At 51.1% G+C, this 19,375-nt stretch overlaps 2 protein-coding genes across 8 annotated transcripts in view; one reads left to right on the forward strand and one right to left on the reverse strand.

The window, feature by feature from the left end:
* Positions 1-1,748: 1,748 nt before the first annotated feature.
* Positions 1,749-11,696, reverse strand: GSTZ1 (glutathione S-transferase zeta 1). Of its 5 annotated transcripts, none has more exons than XM_010947898.3 (9): positions 11,558-11,696; positions 8,735-8,786; positions 6,855-6,922; positions 6,237-6,317; positions 5,755-5,880; positions 4,567-4,645; positions 3,948-4,000; positions 3,099-3,148; positions 1,749-2,302 (listed from the first exon to the last, which is right to left on the reverse strand). In XM_010947898.3, exons 1-9 carry the CDS (start codon positions 11,570-11,572, stop codon positions 2,176-2,178), a joined length of 651 nt encoding a protein of 216 aa, XP_010946200.1. In that variant the 5' UTR covers positions 11,573-11,696; the 3' UTR covers positions 1,749-2,175. The 5 variants fall into 5 exon arrangements, with proteins under 5 accessions (XP_010946200.1, XP_045367292.1, XP_010946199.1 ...); XM_045511336.2 differs by lacking the exon at positions 11,558-11,696 and adding an exon at positions 11,486-11,552; XM_010947897.3 differs by lacking the exon at positions 11,558-11,696 and adding an exon at positions 9,096-9,692.
* A 17-nt stretch (positions 11,697-11,713) lies between these two features.
* Positions 11,714-19,375, forward strand: part of POMT2 (protein O-mannosyltransferase 2) — a 41,404-nt gene continuing 33,742 nt past the window's right edge. For all 3 annotated transcript variants that reach the window (XR_012507433.1, XM_074365192.1, XM_074365193.1), the window contains exons 1-2: positions 11,714-12,300; positions 18,861-18,945. Coding sequence is in view for 2 of the 3 variants with exons in the window: in XM_074365192.1 (XP_074221293.1) it covers positions 11,714-12,300; positions 18,861-18,945 (672 nt within the window). In the remaining variant the exon portion in view is untranslated. The remainder of the gene's footprint in view (positions 12,301-18,860; positions 18,946-19,375) is intronic.

Raw genomic sequence — 19,375 nt, forward strand, 5'->3', positions numbered from 1 at the left:
TAAGAGTAGGGGCCACGTCTGCCATATCCCCAGTCACACAGCCACACCCCAGCTGCCAGCCCGTGGGAGTCCCCTGGGAGGGCTCGCCGCAGGCTGGCGGACTGCGTGGAGGGAAGTGGGAAATCCACCACCGGCTGGAGCAGGACAGCCACCGGATAGTTTCCTTCTAGGAAGAAGCCCCGTTCACCCCCTCATTACACCTAGTTCCCTGCAGAATCATTCAGGGCTGGGGAGTGGTCTCAGGTTACCTTGGCACATGTTCCTTGTCCTAGATGTGGAGTCTATCTAGTGCCCTCACCTCCCAGAAATCTCTTGGGCTTCTCTGTTGCCTGGAAATGAGATTGAGAGGAGGAAGGGGTGGGGGGACCTGGTAACCTCAGCAGTGCTGGAAATCATTTTGGATTATTTGGGCTCCCAAAGGCACCTGTTGGTGAGAGGCAGAGCCAGCTGCCTCCTTAACTGGGAAAGTGGTAGCAGCACCCCCATCTGGCCAAACCTAGCCCCTGCAGCTTGCCTGCTGCTGCCCGCTGATCCCACTGTCCCTCTAGGGCCGGGGAGCACACTGCCTGGGAGGTGTAGGAGCATGGCCTGAAGTAGGGGGCCGCCCTCCTTCCTCCTGAGTTCATTCACTCTTTAAAATCCACAGGATCTTTAATCACCTTCAATTTCAAAAGTCCAAGTCAGGTGACCATCACTGATCCCTGAACTAAAGAGATTGGTCTCTTATCTCAAATAAAGGTCTCTTGGAGAAAACCCAGGTGAGCCCTATGCAGCCTGACAAGTCTGGAGTAATCTGAGGAAAGGGTCCAGATGGCAGCAGGGCAGGACAGGAGGCCCCCCAGTCTCCCTTACCACTGCTGCGTCTCCTCTACTGTCCTGTGCTTCTCTCCGGCTCGGCCGCCTCGGGAACAAGAGTGGCCCACTTTGGTCTTTCTAGAGCCTGGAACCCAGGTCCTCTAAGAGAGGAGGAGAGGCCACAGAGGAGCCCATGTGCCGAGGATGAGAGGGGAGAACTGAATGCTCTGGGACTGGGGCTAGAGAAAAGGGACTCATGGCTGAGGAATATGGTTCCCATTTGAACCAAACATGTATCTTCATTCCTTGTTTAAACTTCAGCCATGCGGGGAAATGAGATCTCAGGTATGGGACAGAAAAGTCATCTTATTTCACTCCCAGAAGGGGCCCCAGTCTCCTTACAATACCTCTGCCAAGAGGTGATCCTGGTTCTGGCTGAACACTGCCAGGCATGGGAACTTGATCCCATCCAGGGCAGTCCAAGGTAAACTGTCACCTGGTTGGTCTCCCAAGCCAGCCTGGTCAGTTCACACTGCCCACAGAGGAGCCTGCCTCCAGTTCCTAGGACCAACCACGACTGGATTTATCCTGAGTACCTAACCCTGGGACTGGTCCAGAGAGTGCTGCCCCTGAAGATGAGGGATTGGGTTGAGAGGGCCAATGACCCCCTTAGTGCTGCAGTGGAATTTAGGTACTTACTATTCCTTGCCCGGGGAATGCAGATGGTCAAGGATGCTTTCTTTCCTGATGCTCTTCTGAGTCTTGGCTGATTCTCTCAGGCAGGCTTTTGGGATTATTTCTCTTCCTTGCCTTTAGGTCCCAGGGGCCAGGCCAACCAGAGGGTGGGCAAGTGGCTGGCTAACTTCCTCCCCTCTCTTCCGGACACAGGGGGATTCCAGCTAGGAAGAGTGTTCATATTCTGGAACCCAGCTCAGCCTTAACTGAACAACCTGGAGGCGTGGGCTTTAGTTTAATTATCAAATTTCAGAGTGGGCATTCTTTGGAGTTGGGTACAGTCGAGGGGATGGGAAGAGGTGCTTCCTTATGGCTCCCTGGGAAACTTGCCAGACATTTCTGTCTGCACTCACTTCATCTTCACGACTGCCCCGTGACACAGATAGTAGGCAATGTTCCTGCCTACCCCCGTCCGGGCGTCCTCCCACCCCACCCCACTCACACTTGACAGATGAGGGGGCTGAGGCAGAGCAAGGTTGGGTGGGAAAGCAGATTCAGGGCTAGAGTTCAAATTCAAGGGCTAGGAGTTCAAGTCTCCTGCCTCTCCAGTGGAGGGCTCACTTGTTTCCAGGCCTATTCAGCCCACCCAGCTTCTGCTCCTGCACCCCCTCCCTGCCCCTGCACCAGCAGGGCGCAGTTTGACAACTAGGCCCTCAGCTCGGGGGGTGTATCTGGCTGCCGGCAGGGGTGAGACACTTGGAAGGCCTCCAAGGTCAGCAGTGACTTGCTGATGCGGCTGATGGTGGGATAGGGCGTGAGATCCACCTTGTACCTGCAACAGAGAAACACCCACCTAAGCCAAGGGCTGCAGAGGAGCAGGGAGACGGCCCTGTGAGTGGTGGGGGAAGCACAGAGGCAGAGCTGGATGAGGTCTCTGGGGCTGGCCAGGAAAGGACTATGAAGGCAGCCCTGCCAGGTGGGGAGGCCTTGTTCACAGGCAGCTCTCTGGGAAGGGGGAGTTCTTGGGGCGGTATCATCTGGCATCTCTGCTTCCTACTGTTCCTATTCCAGGCCATGGTTATTACAGATCCTACTATGTGTAAGGCCCATATCTGGGCATTTACATATACAGATTATCTCCCCATCCATGTCATAAGCTTCTTGGGGGCAGGGAATGTGTGATGTATGTTCATACCCCTAATGGCGCCTAGCACAATGCCTTCCACAGGGAGGCTGTCATTCATGTCTCACTGAAGGGCTGATGGAGGAAAGCAGAGGTAGCACTCACTGCTGGGCACAGACACACCACCTTGGGGGACAGCAGGCTCTTGGGGTGGTTTCTTTTAGGGGTGGCCACCAGGTGAGCCACCTTCCCTCAGGAGAAGAGGCTCTGCAGTATCACCTGGGCTGCAATGGGCATGGAAGGGGCGTTCCACTGACTTCTGCTAGTCTCTTCCAGGCCACACTGGCTGGTGTGGCCTGGCACAGGGGGCACCCTGGCTGGTTGGGAGGGGTCTCTGCATGAGATGCTACCTTAGTAGATGAAGTGGGGGGCCTGACTGTGGGAGGAAGCTGGGCGTTTTGAGGGGAGGAGCCAGGAGGACAAAGGAAGGCCATGGGCCTCTTACCTGTCAGCATTTGCCACCTGAGGCACTAAGCACAGGTCAGCCATGGACACCTGCAAAGAGAGTCGGGTGGGCCTGCGTCAGGGTGTGCACCCCAGACTCACACTGGTAACAATCTTGGGCTGCTGGCCTGGGTGTTCCCATCTGCTTTTGGCTCATCGACCCCACCCCCACCTCATCTCCCCTGGGCCTGTCTGGGTCTGTCCCCGGAGCTGAAGTGCTTCTCAGGCCACGCTTCTGTTGCCCTGACAACCAACTCTGTGGGTAGCCAGAGAAGGCCTGATGGTGGGATAGGGCGAGAGCCAGAGATCGCCTTAATAAATGTTCTGCCCTTGTTAAAAACAACAACCACAGGCACTTAGTGAGGGCTCCCAGCAGCAGGGGGGCGGAGGATACCTCTGGGTGGGTGTGGGGGGCTCTGGAACCAGAATTACCACCAGGCCAGGGCCTAGCCTATAGGAGTCAAGGGCACCTGAATCCTAGAATCTTAGCATTGGGAGGGAATGGAGACATCATCTATTTTAATCCCTCATCTGATGGCTGGACCACCTCTTCATCTCAGAGATGAGGCCTTCAGCTTGAATGCCTCTAGGAATGAGAAACTCACTCCCTCTTGAGGCAGCTGACTAGGAAGGAGCTGAGGAGCTGCCCACGAGCTAACCTCTACTTAATCTAGAGAGACCTTGGGTCCCTGGACTCCACTCCCTCCACTGCAGAGGCCTTTTCAGGAAGCTCTCTGGGCCATGCCTGCCCTGGGCTGGAGGGAGGTGGCTGAGTCTAAGAAGAAGACAGTGACAGCTGGAGGTCAGCCTGAGGGAGGAGGCCCTCTGGGCAGGCCTGGGGAGGGCTTACCTCGTCTCCCACACAGTACTTCCCCGCTGTGCTCTGCAGGATCCGCTCCAGAGCTGTGGGGAGGCAACATGAATACTCTTACTCTGGGCACAGAAAGAGGAGATCAGCCTTTCTGCGCCTTGGTGTCCATCACTATGACATGGGCAGCTCTCTGAGTGCCAGGCTGGAGTGTGTGCTGGAGGGAACGTGGCAATCAGATCTGGAGAGAGTTGATCAGGACACGGGGATGAGATGATACCTCCCTGTAATCTTCAAGTTCAGCTGCCATTCCCTCCCCCAAGGGGATAAGACCTGTCACTGGCCAAGGCAGCACCTCTCACACTGCTGGGCTGGCACTTGGCTGGCCTTGTCTCCATGGCTAGAGTGGGCAGTGAAGCAGAGGTTGGGCCATCCAGCTCCAAAGAGCCTCAGTCACTGAGGTTCCCAGAAGTGCTGGAGGTTGAGGCCAGGTTTGGATGCTGCCCAGCCCACTGCCTCCTCGGCCCTGCCCCCACCCTCATCCATGCCACTGTCAAGAACAAAGAGCCTGGGAGGCTGTTGCAGATGCCCAGGGCCCTGGGTGTGAGGGCCATTTCTCTGAGAGGTCACCATGGGGCAGTTCGCAGGGGCAAGGACTCACCATTAAATCCAGAACTGATGGCCTGCTGGGCCCAGCTCAGCTGCTTCTCCTGTCCCACTTGCTTCAGGACAGACAGGTTCTGTGTAGCCCAAGTGAAAAATCTGGGATGAGCTCTGGGAGCCAGTCTGAGCCCATCCACTCAGCTAAGTCCCCTCAGCCAGGCCCAGTTCCCACATGTACACCTGGCTGTACACCTGTACTGCTCTGGGCCCTGTGAGCTCTTTCCTCCCATCTGGGCCCTGAGGTTGAAGGGAGATGGTGATTCCAGCAGCCACTTTCTCAGGCTGCCCCAGTGATCCCTGAAGCTATGACTCTGGCAGAGATGTGTACAGTGGAGGCACAGGACGCTGCCTTGGATGTGATGGGTGTGGCCACCAGCCAAGGCCTCTTTCCCCTGTATCCAATTCTTCTCCCTGACACGGTCCCTTGTGAGGAAAGGGAAAGCGATACAGGGTTGGGGGCAGGGTTGGGGAGGAGATAGGACTAGCTTTCAGGAGATTTGGACTCCGGTTTCATCCTTGTACCTCTGGAGCCATTTCACTTCTGGGCTTCAGTTTCCTCATCTATAAAATGGGGATGTCTTTATGCTTCGACTTTCTTTGTTAAAAAAGACAAAGTGACATGGTAGTGGGGGTGGGGGGCACAAGTGCACAGTCAGGGGGCCTGGGCTTAGGTCCTAGCTCTGTCATCCTTAGCGGAGTGACTCTGCAAAGTCAGTTTACCTTGCTGGGGCTCTTTCCTTATTTGCAAAGTCAAGGCTAGCACATATGAACTGTTTTAACACTTACTTTTTTGTTTCACCTGTGAAATTTTACAATCTTAGGAGAATCCCAATCTATGATACAGAACAGGTGGAAGGAGGGCTGCTCTGGTTAAAGGCAGGAGGCCAGGACCTGTGCTGCTCAGCCTTTCTCTGTCATCTGGCCCTTTCCCCACCTTGGCCACCTCGGGACGTGTCCTCAGACACCTGGGGCTTCTAGGAATGTGGCTGGGGCCCCAGTGGGTGGATGTTTTCTGGGCTCCCTCCTCCCTCTGCCACGTGGTCTAGGGCTACGCCCCTGAGGACCCCCTCTGTCTTCCTGCCACCCCCACGTGCAAGCGGGGCACGTCACCGTGGGCTCGCCACAGTCGGCATGCAAGTGTTTGAAGGTGAGCATATGCGAGGGGGCAGGCGCACAGAAGCCGCACCTGCAGGGGCTGGATGCCGCTGGCAATGAGGTCAGAGATCATGCGCACGTGGGCCCTTTTCTTTGGGTCCTGAGGCAGGAGTCGCGGAGTGGGCCGGGTCTCTTCCAGGTACTCAATGATGGCCAGCTGTCCGGAGAGTAGTAGTGGGGCAGGGTGGGTCTGGACCCCTGGACCACAGGGGCCTGCAAACTCCTCCTCCCCACCCAGTTCCAACACCACCACCATCACCCCCTTCCCCTTCCTCCCCGCAAACCCTGTAAGGCCAACAGCATCCCGTAGGAGGATGAGCTCATTTTGGGCCCCTACCTACTAGGACTTGGTTCCCTGTATGCTTGAGTCTCCCTTCACTTCCAACCAACCTTCCTCCCTCCCTTGTCCCCACTAAGAGCTGCTCCTTGGCCAGATGCAGGCAAGGAGGAACTGTGAGGTCCTCTTGGTCAGGGTACCACTCTGACGAGGGGCCTCCCAAAGGCTCCACTCACTGACTGGCCAATAGTGATTCCATCAATCTTCAGGGCTGGCACCTGCTTCATGGGATTCAGGGCCTGGAATTCTTCAGAGAACTGTGGAGACAAGGCGCTGGTGGGCTGGGTGGCCTGGCCTGAGTTGGCTAAAGCAGAATCCAGCAAGGAAGAAGGAAGCCCTCAGGCCTCCTGCCCACTTGCAACTCTCTCCCCTGGGGAAGGCCCTGGCTCTGAGGCCCAGCGTGATACCTGGGGGACCCGGGCAATAACCCAAACCCCAGTGGCTGCTGAGATACAGGTTTCCTCCCAAGGGCCTGGCTATGTGCTATCTCTGCACTTACACGTGGTCACCACGGCACATCCAGAGGGCCTGGCATGGGGCAAGGACCCACCCACCACTCACCCTCCTGGAGTCAGACATTGAGAGGCCAGGCTGTTCTACAGAGCCCAGACCCTGAGCCCTCCCCATGACTCCTCTTGCTGCACAGCTTGCTGCCCTGCCCCACAAGGAAGAGCCATCAGCCTCCGGCCATGGGGACCATCGGGCGCAGGTTCATCTCTTGGGGGCAGAAGTCTGCATCCCCTGCCAGGTCCCTCTCTAACTCCTTCATTGTGGCTTGTGGGTGGCCTCCTTACCTGCTGCCCCCCATCCTTTATGAGGTTGACGGTTACCATCTCATAGTCAATGCTTTTCAAGGCCAGAGCTAGGAGAGACGGCAGACAGCAGTTGGGGGACAGCCTCTGGCCATACTTTCCAGGATGACAAGAGGAAGTGAGGCTTTGCCACACTGCTGGGTGGCCCTGACCCCTTCTTTCCAGCTCCTTTGATCACCACCTACTCCCCTACCTCCAGTCCATGATGCTCTGCTTCTTTTCCTCCTGAACTTCCTGTGTCCTCAGTGGAACCCTCATGCCCCTGGGTATGAGGGTATGTGCCCTGGCACTCTGGGCTCTGAAGGACAGCAGGGAAGTGTCCCCTTCATCTCTGCCCCCTGTAGGGCCTTACCCAGTGGTAAGTGGGGCTAATTTATTGGAGACATGCAATTATTCCCTGATGAAGGCATCTGAGGGCCAAGGGCAGGGGCTCAGTGACCATGCAGGGCCCACACTCTTCTGTTTACAGAAGAATCCCTTTCTAATCTGCTCTCTCCGTTCTCAGCGCCATTTACTACAGATTCCAAGCAGGGGCATCAGGGCTCTCTGGTGGTCTCACAGCATTTGCTGTGACCCCCAGTGACCAATTTCCCTTCCATCTCCTTTGATGTTTCCCCTTGGCAAGATGAGGTAAACTGTCAACCCTTGGGGAGGAGATTATGTGTGTGTACATGCACACACCTGTGCATTAAAAGACAGTGATGGGCAGTATCAGGCAAAGGAGCGAGGGGAGGAGGGCGAGCCGTGGCATAGTCTGCATAGTCTGGGAGATACGGGGCTCCGCCTCAGCACTGGTCAGCTCCACCCTGGAGAGTGACAGGGGCCGGGACCAGATGGGGGAGGCCAAGCATGCAAGCCCTGCAGAGGCAGTGCCCACGCTGCTTGATGCCAGCCAAGGCAGAGGCTCTGGGCCTACGGAAGGCATTGTCTTGGAGGTATGTATCCTCAGGTACCCCAGTGCTCTTGCCTACTGATTCCAGCAAATTTCAAGTGACTGTGAAAGCGGGGAGGGTCATGGAGGATGGCTTCCCAGTCAGAACCAGGCTCCCAGAAGCAGGCTGCCTGGATTCAAATGTCATCACATTCATTTGCTAGCTGTGTGGCCTTGGGTAAGTAACTTCATGAGCCTCTGTGCCACAGTTTCTTCAGCTGACAGGCTGCACAGTGCAGTAAAGAACATGGACTCTGGGGCTAGACTAGCTGGTTCAATTTCAGCTCTGCCTCGTACCAGCTGCATGATCTTGGGCATGTTATTTAACCTCCCTGTGCCCCAGTTTCTGCACTTGTACAATAGTGACAATAATAGTACTTCCCTCCTAGGGTCGCTGAGGTTTAAAGGGAATCATGCACACAAAAGCACTCAGCATAGTTCTCCCTTTGTATGAGCTGCTATGACTCTGACTTTGTCAAGGGCTGTGTTACGATGAGGGAGAGAAGGGTCAAACTAGGACTAAACCAGAGCGCCCCAGTTTTTCCTTCCCTGAAGCCTCTGGGGTTGACACTGGCCAGTTCTGTTTAATTTGCCAGATCAAATAAGATAAGAACTGAGGAAGGCCAGCTGTTCCCTGTCAGTTACCAAGGACCTCTGGATTCTGTGAGCCTGTCTGAAGCATGGTTGCTAAGGAGCTTTGGAGAGCAGTGCCGGAGAGGTGGTGGGCCCAAGAGAAAAAATAACTTTCCCTCCTCTCTCTCACTGGACTTCTGAGGTGGAGGTGCCATTCAAGGCTAAGGGCTCTAGGAGGCCGGGGGGGATGCTGGTTGCCGGGGGTGGTACCCTGTTTGACAGATGCTAGCTTTTCACCCAGGCCTTCCTCCACCCCATTCCACCCCACCCAGGCTCTCAGAGGAAGCACAGCTCTTACCTATTCGAACTCTCCATGAGCAGGAGCTTCGGAAATAGGAATAGAGGATGGGCTGAGGAGAGAGGACGAGGATGCACATTAACCTGTGTTTGGTGGGTTCTCAGCCCCAGGAGCCCACTGGAGGGGAGGCAACAGCTCCCAGTCAGGGGGCTCCAAGCCAGCGCTGTTTCTTCCTAGCCCACTAAGCTTCCTTCCTCAGGCCTCTGCCTGGGAAAATCAGGCCAGACTCAGAGCTCTCTGGGTCAAAGGCCTTGGGAGTCATGTGGGGTCCCTTGGCTCCAAACTGTGCTGTCATGCATTCCTGAGGTCCTAGGGACCACCCCCACAAAAGGGGCCGCCAGCCTGCAAGAGCCTTCCTTACCTTGCTAGACTCAGTCATGGTCCGTAGCGACCCTTGGCCTCTCAGGGAACGACCCCTCTCACAGAGTTGCAGGGTAGGGGGAGGAACCCTGAAGGGGGTGGATCCCATGAACCAATGGGGAAGTTGGGCTAATCAGGCGTCAGGGGGACTTTGACTCTGGTCAGAAAGGGCATCTCTTTCCAACTTGGGAAAACTTTTTATGTTCCTGGTAGAGCCAGGTTTGGTGCCCTGGGCAGACAGGAAAGCCTGGTTTTGAACCAGTAGTTCATGTGGTGCAGTGGGCTGGGAGGTGGCATCCCTGGGGTCTGGTCCCAGTGCAGCAACTAACTTGCATGACTGGGGACAATCCCTGCCTCCTCTAGTCTTTGGCTCTCTCGTCTGTAAAACAAAAGTTTGCCCTAAAACGATAGCTTACTTTCTTCCAAAAGTGGCAGAAAGGCCAGGAATCTAATTTTCTGATGCTTTGGTGCCCAACTCTTTCAACATTCCACCAGAGTCTCAGCTGGTCTCATAAAAGTAGCTGGGGAATATGCCCACTGGCTCCAAAGTTGAGGTCACAAGCTGGCAACCCACAGTGTTCTGTATGGTCTACAACATCTTTCAAAATGTTTTCATTAGTTGCTAACATTAAAAATCACAATATTTCATATATAAATCCTGTTGTCTGTTTTTTTCTTTTAAAAATCTGGAGATAGTAGACTCAGTTCCTGACTGGCAACAATTGATTAGAGCCTTAATGGCCCCCTTTAGTCAGGGTATGCCCTCTCAGATCTGCCCACTTCTCTCATTTTTGTTACCTTAAGGGCCCTGGAGGCAGCTGGGTGTATGACCTCTCCTCTAAAGTTTAGGGGACTCAAAGTTAATTTCTCTGGTGCTTCCTGGTAACCAGCACTTCAAAGCAGAACCCAAGACAGAGTTACCAGTAATCAGCACTCATGAATCTTCCAGTAGATACATAGTTATCCTTATGGATGAAGAACTCCATAGAATTTCTTAGATCACCCCTGTCTACCATTCCTCTGACTACAGACATTTCACCCAAGTCCCCTCTCCCTTCTGCACCCCCAGTACACCAAGCTGCTATCTGACTCTGCTTTCACCAACTCTGACTTCTATGTGGGCAAGGGCACAAGTGGGAACCCAGGTCCTCCTAAGTTGGTTCCTGAACCTAAGAATTCCAGTCTATACCGAAGGAAACTTTTGTGGGGAAAGTGCAGGCAGTTCTGGCAAAGAGGGCAAGTGATAGGCAGCAGATTTCCTTGGAAGGAGAGTTGGGAGGTCACAATTAGATATACACTGTTCCGAGGTAAATCCTTTTCCTTACCTGGTTAGGATGGATGGGCCCCTAGGGTCAAGATGCAGCGGCTGCTTATAAAGAATGGGACCACTAGAGAGTCGCAGACATTAGCTTAGGATCCTTGAAGAAATACCTTACCTAATAACCTCACCTTTGACTTGTACTAAGGGTCACCACAGAATCACTGTAAATGCCACTGCCTCCAGGTTTCCTACATATGGGCCATCAGAAGATGTAATGGAGGGCAGTTTCTGCTCTTTCTCTTACCAACCAATGATAACTTATAAACCATCCCATGTTCCTTTTTGCATTTGTAGAGCTAAATTTTAAGCTCAAAGTAACTATTTCATCACCACTCCTGGAGGAATTTTGTTTCCAATTCAAATATGGATTCTGATCAGTCTAGCAGATTTTATTTTTAAACCATCTCTTACACATGATTTTAGAGAAAGACTCCTACAGTTCCATCTGGGCGTGGGGGTGGGGTAGGCTATACATAGTTAAAGTGATGCTATATCCCACCTGATGTGCCTGACACTTTCCTTTGAGCTACAGTAGTGGTTCCCAAACTTTAAAGATTCAACTGGGGCTTTTATTAAACACGGATTCCCAGGCCCCTTTCACAAGAAATTGATACAGTGGTTCTGGGGCGGGCCTGGAAAATGTATATTAAAACCGGTAAGTTCCCCAAGTGACTGTGATGACTAAAAGTGCCACTGCTTCCCCTCGCCCCTGGTGCTCTCTCAGAAATGCGAACAACCCTGGAAGGCCACAGGTTAGCTGTTAGAACCTGTTCAGGTGATTGGAAGGGAAGCACGCAGGACCGTACGGAAGAGGGAGACGAGGGAGGACGTTTGGAAGACCTAGCAGATTGGGTGCTGGGGGAGAGACAGGTGAAGCGTGACGGTACAGCGACCAAACCAAGCCCGACATGCCCAACGAGAAAGCGCCGCTCCTGGCCCAAGCCTTGCTGAACCACAGGCCCCAACGGTCAGCGCGCAGACGCAGAGTGGGAGCGATGGGGCGCGCGCAGCGCGGCGCACTGCATGCTGGGAATCGTTGTGGGAGCTGTGAGCAGGGCCGAGCGGCTCACCTTTGACCCCGCCCCCTAGGGTTTCTCAGTGTTTCTAAGAAGCGCCCCTCTCCCCAGATGCGCAGCACAGACCTTCCCCGCTTGCATCTCGCACTTCGGGCGACCCCTCTTCCAGGCCAGGAAACTGCGCCCTTGCGACTCTCCCACTCGTCGAGGATTCAGGCCCACTGAGACCCCGACACGTCAGAACTTAGGTTTTCGCCTTGGTAAAGTGAAGGGTTGGATAGAATGAGCTTTAAGGTCTCGTTTAGCGTGCCCCGCCCTGCAGCCACGCCCCACTCCCGGCGCTGCTGGGAATTGCAGTTCCTTGAGCCTGTTTTCTCCCGGGCCCGGCCAGCCCGGCCCTCGCGGTCCGTCATGCTCCGCGCCACTAGCCGCCTCCCAGCGGCCCGGGCGGCGACCACGCTCTCCGCCCAGCCCAGAGGCCGGCGCCCGGCGCCCCGCCGCCGGCGCAAAGAACTACATTTCCCAGGGCACCCCGAGCTGCCCCTTGGTGACTTCTTGGCGGGGCGGCTTGCAAGACCCAGAGTGCCTGCTGGCCGGAGGGCCATCCTGAGGAGGGGAAGGATGCCGCCGGCGGTGGGCAGAGGACTGGCAGGGTCCGAGCTGCGTCCCCGGAGGGGCCGCTGTGGGTCCCAGGCTGCTAGAGCTGTGGGCCCGGACGTGGCCGCCGAGGCTACAGCGCGGAGCCCCAAACGGCCTGCTCCAGGCTCGCGGCGCTTCGAGGCGGCAGGCCGGTGGGCTCTGCTGGCCCTGGTGACGCTGATGTCCTTCGCCACCCGCTTCCACCGTCTGGACGAGCCGCCGCACGTCTGGTGAGTGATGGGAGGGATTCGGCAGGCACCATGGCAACTGGGAGGGAGGGGCGCACCTTCTCATTGGTCCGGAGGCACGGAGGGGGCGGGATTCATAGGCGGAGGGGCGGGGCCCCGCTGGGAGTCGTGGGGGAAACTGAGGTTTCTGATGATTGACTCTGGCCAGGTGCAGTCTCTGAGAGGAATAGTTTTTGCTCCGGTGGATGGCAGGGGAATTCCTTAGGATCTGAGGAAGCAGTCTTCATGTCTTGCTAGTTACGCTACAGTGTCTCACTGACTCAAATTGTGGCTTTTAAAGGTGCTGTGGCCTTTCCCAGGAGAATTGGAAATTCTTAGTACAGAATTTCCTAAAGCCTGAGTTCCCAATCTGCAGGATTTCTAGGCATCAGTGGAGGGGAGCATTCCTAACTGGATACCTCATTCTCGGGAAGCAGGTCTGGGGTCATCCTGTGAGGAGAGACATATTTTCTTAAAGGTTTTATTTTGCAGGAGTCAAATTTAATTAAATAAACTTAAAACGTCTCCAGCTAGAAGGAAGAAAAGTTTTATACAGACTGAAAATGGTTAATTTGTTTGGCCAAGAAGTGATACTATGTATTCTCAGTATCACTGAGGAGAAAGTTTGTATAAGAGTTGTTAGAAGTGGAACTCCTTGATTGAAAACCAAGTAAGCAAGCTAACAAGCTATCAGGGTTAGTTAATCAGTTAGTTTGTAATTATTTCATGAGGGCTGGCAGAAGATACGAGACTCCTGGGTCAGAGTCAAAGGACTTATTACTAATAGCACAAGAAGCAGGATGAACAGCCGCATATTGGATTCAGTTTCTCATGACCCCGAAGTCCCACAGGGTGAAGCTGTGGGCTCAGATGGATGACTGTGCAATGACTGCACACAGTGGGTTGCCTTGCAGCAGGATGAGACCAACTTGTGTTGACTCTGCTGTCCAGGGTCCTGAATCCAGCCACCTGTGAATAATTGTATGTGTGGAGGGGTGTGGTGGAGGGGGAGGGGCTGGGAGAAAAGACCAGTAAATCTTATTTCATAGAGCTGGAGTGTAGTCTAAGGCCAATCTATTATACATTGTAATCTGTAGACAGGTGTTTTGACTGATCTTTGATGTTTGGTGTCATTGCCAATAATTACGAGTTCCCCATTAAAAAAAAAAAAAAAAAAAAAAAAGGAACTCCCATGCCTAATGGAAAGACATTTCATGGCCCATTCTTCCCTGCATTCTAACATATTACCTGAAGAGGTGCAGGTCACTCCAGTTCAGAATATTTTGTTAAATTTTATTTGGGTTGCCATTGATGTGATTTAGCTCTCCATTACAGTGGTTTGGTTAAGCTACATGGGCAGTGAGTGTCACTGAATAGTTGCAGCCTCAGTCACTATACAAGGCATAACCTAAGGCCCCAGAGTGTCAGGAGAAGAATATGAATTTGTATCAGTCAGATTGATAGAAGGTTGTGCCAGTCTGTGTGTTTGTACACATGTGAAGGAAGTCCATGTTTGGGAGTTAATGTTGGTGACATCAGGTACATAAGGATGGTTCAAGACCGGCCATGTCCATGAGTTTTTCTGATTTCATAGTGGGATGACACACTCAACAACAGGTAAGATTGCTAGCTATCACTGCCACTGGACTTAATTGTACCATATTAGTGTTTTGCCAGGCTGGGTGCTGGGCCTAGGGGACAAAGAGAGCATTAATTGTTCCCTTCTTTTTACATTTCCAGGGCCCTAAGATGTTCTTTCCCCAGGTGGCAGGGTTGTTTCTTTCCTCCCATTGCCATATAATCTGTGGGTCCCACTCTATTACCTGTAACTTCACCTTTACTCCAGTTATCACCTACTAATATCCAGACCTTTCTGCCAAGGGCATTGCCAGGAAATTGACAAAGACTCATTATGCCTCCCATCTTGGCTCATGTGAGCCACTGTAGATGGACTTTACAAGTAGTATATCCAACCAAGCGATCTTTATGCTCTAAAACTATGTCATTCCAACAAGAAAATCAGGTGACTGAACTAGAATTAAGTTTTAATCCCATAGACTCCCACCCAAACCTCCAAGCTGATCTGGAGTTGCTGTTAGGGGAAAGAAAGACAAATAAAGCCCAGGAATAGTCAGGGTAGAACCTCAAAATTTCAAAATAGGTTTTTTTTTTTTTAATAATCGACCACCCCTTTTGTCTTGATTATTACCTACTTGGTGGCCATGAGGAGAGGAACCGTTTCTAGTTAGGTGACCAAACTACTCGACTAAGATGTGTGAACCAGGAGGAGGTGAGGGAAATAGAGTCAGAAATATTTCTGATAAGACAATTCAGTGCTTGGCAGTATCAGATGCCTGTGGATGGTAGAGAGTATGGAATGTCATCAGATACCTTGACTATTGGTCCATTATTGGGTGGCCATTGCAAAAAAAAGTGCACCACTGTCAGACTGTAGATGGTTAAAAAAGTTGAAAACATGATATAGTTTAGCTTCAAGGGCCACCGTGATATATCTAGAGTCAGATGATTGGACTGGAACAGCATCATCGACATTGTAACCTGAAAGAGTGTCAGCAGCAGTGAGGCACCAGTGATAGCTTGGAGAGGGGAGCAAAGTCCTAGTACAGTCAGTTTTTTTGGAGTGGGCAGGGTCAATGCCCCATGCCATGTGGCTTCGTTTACTGCAAGACAAACAAGCCAACTTCTGGCAGGAGTCACAAGTCACCACAATGTAGCAATGGCTTCTGCTTTAGAGACATATAGTCCTTTTCTTTGTGCCTAGACCATGGTGGGAGATGTGTATCCAGGCCTGGTGCACTGATGCATCTACATGGCAATGGCAGCAGTCTGGTTGGTGCAGGTTTGATCAGCAGCTTGATTCTAGCCAGTCTTACCAGAATACTGGTCCTTACTGGGGCATGTACATGAGTGATCCAGATTGTCCCATCATAGGCAGCCATGGTTTTCTCCCACAGTTCTTGGCTCCAAAGAGGGGTATTTAAAATTTCTTAGTGTGTAGTCTTCCAAATGATATACCAGATGGTTAGGCCAATGGTTAAGAGTCAATAAAAATATAACTTGTCTGTTTTTTAGGGGTATTGTCTAAGGCAAGGGTGATGACTTTCAATTCAACCCATTTGCCAAAAACCCTCACTGTGGTTGGAATTCCAGAATTGTTGGTGGGCTGGATGATAGCTGCTGCCCGCTGGACACCATCTGCTTCTAATTTAGCCTGACCATCAGTGAACCAGGCACCATCATAGGGCCCCACTGAGCCAGAGCTTTGCTGCAGGTGGCAGAGTGGGAGATAGTTTCTTCCAAAAGGGAAGCTGCCACTTCTTCATGTGAAGTCAAGATGCCTGTAGGGCCAGGCCATCTATGCTCTTGACTAGACCACTTACATTTGACCAGCGAGGCTTGTTGATCCCTTCCCTTGTTAGCCATAGATTTCAAGTTGACCCACCCTAAACTGGCAGTATCAGGCCAGAGTCCTAAGGTCTTCATGGCTCAGGCCCTCAATTTTCAACAAGAGCTTAGTAGTAGGTTGATAGTTGCCCCTTTAAAAAAGTGTGTACTTGGTGCCTGTGTCCAGCAGATGGAGCTGTTATTCTGCAGAAACCTACCCCTTCCCCACTGGTAACTTGGCTCAAACCCTATCAATTGAATTTGGGTGCTTTTTTCCTCTTCAACTAAGTCTAATAGGCCTGCATCAGGAGCAATGATGACAGCCATCCAGAGATTATGCCACTCCCAGGTGGGGAGTGTCAGGAGTGCTGGATGCAGGAGGTGGGAGGAAGCCTTTTTTCTCCTTTAGCCTCTCAGTAGGCTTGGCATCACTTCTTCCCAGTCTGCTTTCCTGTGTCTGGTGAGCTCCTGGGTTTAGGGGCCCTTTCCTTTCAGTCCCTGTACACACCACCATGGCTCTCCCTGCAGTCCTCAGTACCTTCGGTAACCTCTGCACCTAGCAAATCCTCCACCACTCCAAGGGATTGAGTAAGGTGTTTCTGTATCCAGTAGGACCTTAAGAGTGAGTCCCTCTCCTCCTCAGAGTTCCCCAGCATACTAGGATGGGTGTGTATGGCCTTTAGTCCCCTTTTGGGACAGGGAGACCTTAGCCCCACCTTTAATCATCTTACTCTTTAAAGTAGCTGAGATTGTGGCAAAGGGAGAGGGATCATGGGACACAGAGCAAGAGAATGGCTCTGAGCCTCTAAGCAAGGCACACTTTTGGCTTGAGCACACAGCTCACCCAGGGACCTTTCAATGTTTTCATTTTACCCAGAGTTCTATACTGTACAGCAAGGTCCTTACTGCTGACACTGTTTAAGTAAGCTTTTGGGGCCTCTTGATTCAGCAGCCACATTCATATTCCCTTTTGGCTGGGGCTGCTCAGCTTGTTGCCTCATGGCTGAGAGTACATCCTTTCCTCCTTTTGCCCAGAAGAGCGTGAGCAGTAACCAAGGCAGCATTCAGACTGTTTCAATCCTGCCTCTGGCCACTCAGCCTCATTATACATAGGAGAGGGGAGGGTTCTTACTATCTCCCTTCCCCACCACTTGGGAAAGAACATTCACTACCACATTCCAGGGATTCTTCTCATATCCCCTAACCCAGTCTGTGGGTGCCCTGTCCTTTCTCTTACGGAAAGCTATGACTCAGCTCCTATGCTTGTCACCAAAAATTGTCAGGGTCTCGAATTTTATTTTACCCTGCTTTCAGACTGATAAGTTAGCCTTTCACTGTTTTATGGATGCTGGCAGAAGACAATGTCCTGGGTCAGAGACAGAGGACTTTATTTCTCACAGCACAGCAGGTAGGACAAGCATCAGCATGTTGGCATCAGTTCCCCTTGCCCTCAGCGTCCCACGTGACGCCCTGGGTCTGGACAAATGCCTGCACGTGCGGTGGGTTGTATCACAGCTGAGGAATATTGAGCTTGGGGAATCCGCTGTTTTGTAACAAGCAGTAAACAAGCCTGCTCTCTGTCCCAGAGGGAGATGCTGTCTCTTCCTCAAGGTTGCTGCAAACATAACCCTGAGAAGTGGACTGATAAAGAGTAGTCAGGACCTTGCATTCTTGGTATACCCTGCAAGGTCTGTAGGAGCAAGAGATAGCCTGGGAGGACTGTCTCTCCCACTACAAACACACAATAAAAGCCAAGAGAAAGTGTGACTGCTACTACTAGTTTTACTTGGGAAGTTTTTGAAGTAAAAATGTTATACCCCTTTTTCAGTATGTATCCAAACAGACTTCAAAACTAACCACAAGTGTTGGGACAGTTTAAATAGTGCCCAGCATGTGTGGGACTTTATAGTCTACGGAATTCTTTCACACGTGTTACCTGAATTGAGCCCCGACACCTCCCTGCGAGGTGGACATGGCAGATACTATTACTGTCTTCATTTTGTAGATGAGAAAAGAGATACAGAGAGGGTGAGGGATTTCTCTAGGTCATGCTGACAGTAAGTGGTGAAGCTGGGACTGCATCTCTCTCTCTCCCTCTCTTTTTTTTTCCTGTAAATTTATTTTGTCACACTGCTTGGAAGTTATTTTTCTCTTTGACATCACCTCACTTCATGTCAAGCAGAGTGCTTAAGCCTAGCAGGTGCAGAATTAGACTTACCCCTTCTGCCTATCTGCTGGACCCACTGAGTGGAAAAAAAAAAAAAGAACTCTACATTTTTGGTAAAAAGGATGTTTTGCCCTTTATGTTGTAGGTCAGTAATAACTGCTTCTGGAAGCTGACCTGGGAATAGACAGTCACTAGACAGCAACTGTTCTTCTGAGCTGCAGGGAGAGACTGACAAACAGAAATGGCCAGTCTCTGCAGGATAACCCCCATGTAGGGTGTGAAAAGGTTTACTGTGCTTATATAGAAAAATAAGATTTTTGCATTGTGTTCAGAAGCTAATGTATAGCATCACTTATTTACTTGCAAAATAATTTGCAAAATGAGAATAGGTTTTAGATTGGTTGTTAACTTAGTAAGAAAGCTCTCATTTTTTATATGCTAGTTAGTTTATTATAGTAAGATAGTGAGTTCATAGTTAGCAGATTAATTATACAAGTTGGGAGCAAAATCAGAGTCCAGGAGCAATCATGGTTTATAGGCTTTTACTGATCAGTAGCCTGCAGTGTAGCTTGTAACTACACTACAGAAACTACATTACTGGTAGCAAAAGTAGTCTCAGGGTTAGAAGTTAGCAGACTTGGAAGAAAACTCTTATTACAAAACTCTTTATTATAGGAAACTCTTTGCCTTTTTAAAATAAATAGAAACTCAAGGTATAGAGTAAGTATAGATTTAATTTAAATTTATGACAACTGGTTGGTAAATATTAGCTAGGCTTTCTCATCTATCTAAATGAAGGTTAAGGACCAGCTTGATGTTTTGCTTCCTCAAATCACTTGTGTCAAAAGCTTTTTTTTAATCCAAATTTTCTCATTAATTGCTTGAGACTTATAGCCTTTGATTTTAACTGTAATTTTAACCAAGTTTTATCAAGCTATTTGTATTTATGATAATTTAAAAATTCTCATTTCTCTTTTTGTTTTCTCTTTAGTTGGGATGAGACTCATTTTGGAAAAATGGGAAGTTACTATATCAACCGTACCTTTTTCTTTGATGTGCACCCGCCTCTGGGAAAGGTGAGCAGAATGGCAGCCTAAGGGCTGGAGCCAAGTCTTAGATTGGATTTAATTCTTGGGCTTATAGAAAGAATTCCCTGACATTCCAGAACAGCTACTTTCATGGAAAACCTTTGGTGTTTTTAGGAATCCTCTGAGCTGAGAAATGGATCGAGAGTCCATCAACTGATGGATGGATAAACAAAACATTGTATTAGCTATACAATGGAATATTATTCAGACATGAAAAAGAAATGAAATATCGACATATGCTATAACATGGACGGATCTTGTAAATATTATGCTAAGTGGAAGAAGTCAGACATAAAAGGCCATGTATTGTATGATTCCATTTACATGAAATGTCCAGAACTGGCAAATCGATAGAGACAGAAACTAGTTTGTTAGGTGCCAGGGTCAGGGGAGAGGGAGACTTGGGGAGTGATTGCAC

The sequence above is a fragment of the Camelus bactrianus genome, chromosome 6 (genome assembly GCF_048773025.1).
Source record: "Camelus bactrianus isolate YW-2024 breed Bactrian camel chromosome 6, ASM4877302v1, whole genome shotgun sequence".
Taxonomy (NCBI): domain Eukaryota; kingdom Metazoa; phylum Chordata; class Mammalia; order Artiodactyla; family Camelidae; genus Camelus; species Camelus bactrianus.